The sequence below is a fragment of the Pinus tabuliformis genome, chromosome 2_2 (assembly GCF_031772625.1).
Source record: "Pinus tabuliformis cultivar Carrire ecotype Pingquan chromosome 2_2, CPIR1, whole genome shotgun sequence".
Lineage (NCBI taxonomy): Eukaryota > Viridiplantae > Streptophyta > Pinopsida > Pinales > Pinaceae > Pinus > Pinus tabuliformis.
This window is the reverse complement of record NC_142300.1, coordinates 441244504-441247799: the sequence shown is the minus strand read 5'-3', so window position 1 is coordinate 441247799 and position 3296 is coordinate 441244504. Positions and strand designations below refer to the sequence as shown.

Below are 3296 nucleotides of genomic sequence, written 5' to 3'. Positions count from 1 at the left end.
ATATTAATTCACTGTGAATTATTACCAGTTATTAAATCAACCATCATAGAAACCATCGGAACTATCTCAATACCTTCATGATCATTAAGTCAAAACTCATAAACTGGCATTACTCGAAATTCAAAATTTAGAACTACCCTTCCGTAAACCACACCAAAAAGTGGGGCAAAATAGAAAGAAATGTAGACAAAACTGTAATACTTTTATAACTACACTCAACTGATAAAAGAATGTGATGAAAAATATGATCTCACATTAATTTAGGTGATAAAAATGATTTCACATTTACGCAAATCACTAAATGTAAATGTAGGTAATATTAGTAGAACTCAAATTCGGAAGGCAACACGAGCAAGGGAATTTTTAAACATATAATTTGACTAATACAAATATCAATATTAATTGAAGCATATAAATTACAATGATATAGATATCAATACTAACTAATTTCTTTTGAAGTCTGTACAAATTTAAGGATAAAGAGACACCATATTTTGAGGTTATTTAGGGAATCTATACACTCCATAAAATGGTTTTGTTTTGTAGGGCATCACCCAATGTCTAGCTTTATCCCACAATATCATCACACTTACAACTCCACTGAATCCAATCACCCATCCAAACCCGACTGCCATTAATGAGACATGTTCATTTACACGGCTTTGCCATCCATGTCGTTTATTTATGCTAGTCCCTTTCACTGTATTATTGCTCTGTTTTTCATTGCATGCTTGTAAAGGATAGCCACATAAACATTTGTTCCCTTCAAATGAAGTCTCATTAAAAGTGTAGAATTGAGTTCCTTTTGGAATCCTACCACAAAGTCTATTCCATGAAACATCCATATATGCCAACATGGTCAATAGAGAGAACTCTTGAGGTATTGCTCCACTTAAATTGTTTCTGGACAAATCTAACTGCTCCAAAATAGATATTTTGCTAAAAGATGCAGGAATTTTCCCTTCTAAATGATTCATAGATAAATTCAGCAGTCGCAGACCAGTGAGGTTTCCAATACTTGAAGGTATTACTCCAGTAAGCTTATTGTTAGATAAGTCAAATATGATGTTTGCTGCTAGCACATATGTTAGACCATATTCAACTCCCTTCATTACAATTCTTAGATCCTCATATAGTGTGTTAGCACGGACTTGAGAAGCCCCCAAAAAGCCCTGTAGCCCACTAAGATTGGATGGCATTTTTCCACCGAATTCATTGTTGGATAAATCCAACACTTGCAGTTGGGTGAGATCTCTGATCCACTGAGGAATACCACCATGGAGCTTATTATGACCCAGACTTAAGACTCTTAAGTCATGAAAAAATTTGAGGTACTGAGGAAGTTCACCTGTTAATTCATTTTTGCTCAAATCTAACAATTGAAGTTTTGTACAATGAGCCAAATATGCAGGAACAGTGCCAAAAAAGTTATTAGAATGAGCAGAAAGCACTGTCATAGAAACTGGAAAGTCCATGTCTAGAATTCCACTGAGTTTGTTCTCAGACACCTTTAGCCTTTGTAAAGCCACACATTTATTTAAAGATAGAGGAATTCTACCTGACAAGAAGTTATTCATCAACACCAAAACCACTATAGACTTACAGTTCCCCAGAGAGTCAGGGATAGTTCCATTCAGCTTGTTGTTGGACAAATCTAATTGTTGTAGCTCCACACATTTTCCTATACCCTCAGGAATTGTACCGGTAAGCCCATTGGTATCCAAGTAGAGATTTTGAAGCTTACTCAAATTACCAATGCCTTCAGGTATGCTACCAACTAACATGTTGGAACCGAGATGTAAGAAGGTCAAGTTACTCAACTCTGTAATGCCTTTTGGTATGCCACCTTCGAGCATATTTGAACCTAGATGTAGGAAGGACAAGTGAGTAAGCTTTGTAATGGCTTTTTCTGGTATGCGTCCAGTGATATTGTTTCCACCCAAATTTAGCCGGATCAACTGGGTTAAATCAGCAAATCCTTGGGGTATGCCACCTGTTAAATGGTTGTTATCAAAGAAAAGCTTTTCCAGCCTACTTAAATTACCAATACCCTAAGGTATGCTGCCCTTTAACCTATTTGTACCAAGATTTAAAAAGGTTAACTCATTCAATGTGGCAATGGATTCAGGAATGACACCAGAGAACATATTTAATCCCAGATCTAGGTAGTTCAGCTGACTCAAATTCGCAATGGCTTCAGGTATATCACCGCTCATGTTATTCCTAACCAGACTTAAGGTCGACAGGGGAAGCTGAAATATACTTTTCGGGATGGAGCCCTGAATATTATTGGCTCCTAAGTCTAGCCATTCTAAACTGCTGCAATTTCCTATTTCGGAAGGGATCACACCTGAAATATTAGTCGGACCATAAATAGACAGTTGAACAAGCTCCCTCAACTTTCCCAATTGTGGTGGTATTTTGCCTGACAATTTGTTGTCCCCCAAAAACATAATCGTGAGAGAAGAGCAGTTTCCCAGAGATGGAGGAATGGGACCCTCTAACTTGTTGGATTCGAGAGCCAGGTACTCTAAGTTTTGCAGTGAGCCCAGTTCAAGAGGAATTGGACCTGTCAGATTGTTGTGTCCAATGGTCAGATGTCGAAGAGACGTGCAGTTGCTCAGAGAAGATGGGATGCTTCCAGAAAGATAATTTTCCTTCAAGCGGAAATGTTCCAACTTGCCCAGACGGCCGAATTCTGTTGGTATAGTCCCAGTCAAACTGTTAAATGACAGTTTGATCCATTGAAGATGTGTACAATTACACAATGATTTTGGAATAGGACCCCATAGCAAATTATAGCTGAGGTCGAGTATTCCAAGGGCTTTTAGGTGGCCAAGCTCTGCTGGAATTCTTCCTGAGAAATTATTACCGGAGAGATTGAAAGTGCGTAATAATGAAAAGCTGCCCAGAGCTGGTGAGAGACTACCTTGTAATCCCAAGCCAGGAAGTGTTATGCCCACCACTCTCTTCGTGCCGATCCTGCACCGGATTCCATTCCAGGAGCAGACGTTGTGTGAGTTTTGTGATGTCCAGTTGAGGAGGGATCCAAATGGATCAGATATGACCGCATTTCTGAACGACAAAAGCGCCTGCACGTCCTTTCTATCGAGAAGTGCGTCCATGGGTGATGTCAATGCAGTTTCCTCGTCGAAAACAAGATCGTCATCATGGAGACGAAGAGAAGTGCTGAAGAAATGATGATGGCGTAAAGCACGTTCCCCATGAATATGGGAGGAATAATATGGCTTCTTCATTGGGAAACTAACAGTGTGCAGAGCTATTGTAGTTGCCAT

General features: G+C 39.0%; 1 protein-coding gene across 1 annotated transcript; it reads right to left on the bottom strand.

Annotated features, from left to right (window-relative positions):
* Nucleotides 1-500: 500 nt before the first annotated feature.
* Nucleotides 501-3296, bottom strand: LOC149193165 (uncharacterized). Its single transcript, XM_089407229.1, has 2 exons — nt 2084-3296; nt 501-1993 (listed from the first exon to the last, which is right to left on the bottom strand). The coding sequence occupies exons 1-2, from the start codon at nt 3294-3296 to the stop codon at nt 501-503; spliced, it is 2706 nt and encodes a 901-aa protein (XP_089263355.1).

Bases quoted from the DNA above. Each gene is read 5' to 3' on its own strand.
- LOC149193165 (XM_089407229.1), bottom strand. From the start codon at position 3,296: ATGGCAACTACAATAGCTCTGCACACTGTTAGTTTCCCAATGAAGAAG. The intron at 1,994-2,083 runs GTACAAATAGGT...ACCATTTAACAG, and splicing joins GTTAACCTTTTTAAATCTTG to GTGGCATACCCCAAGGATTT.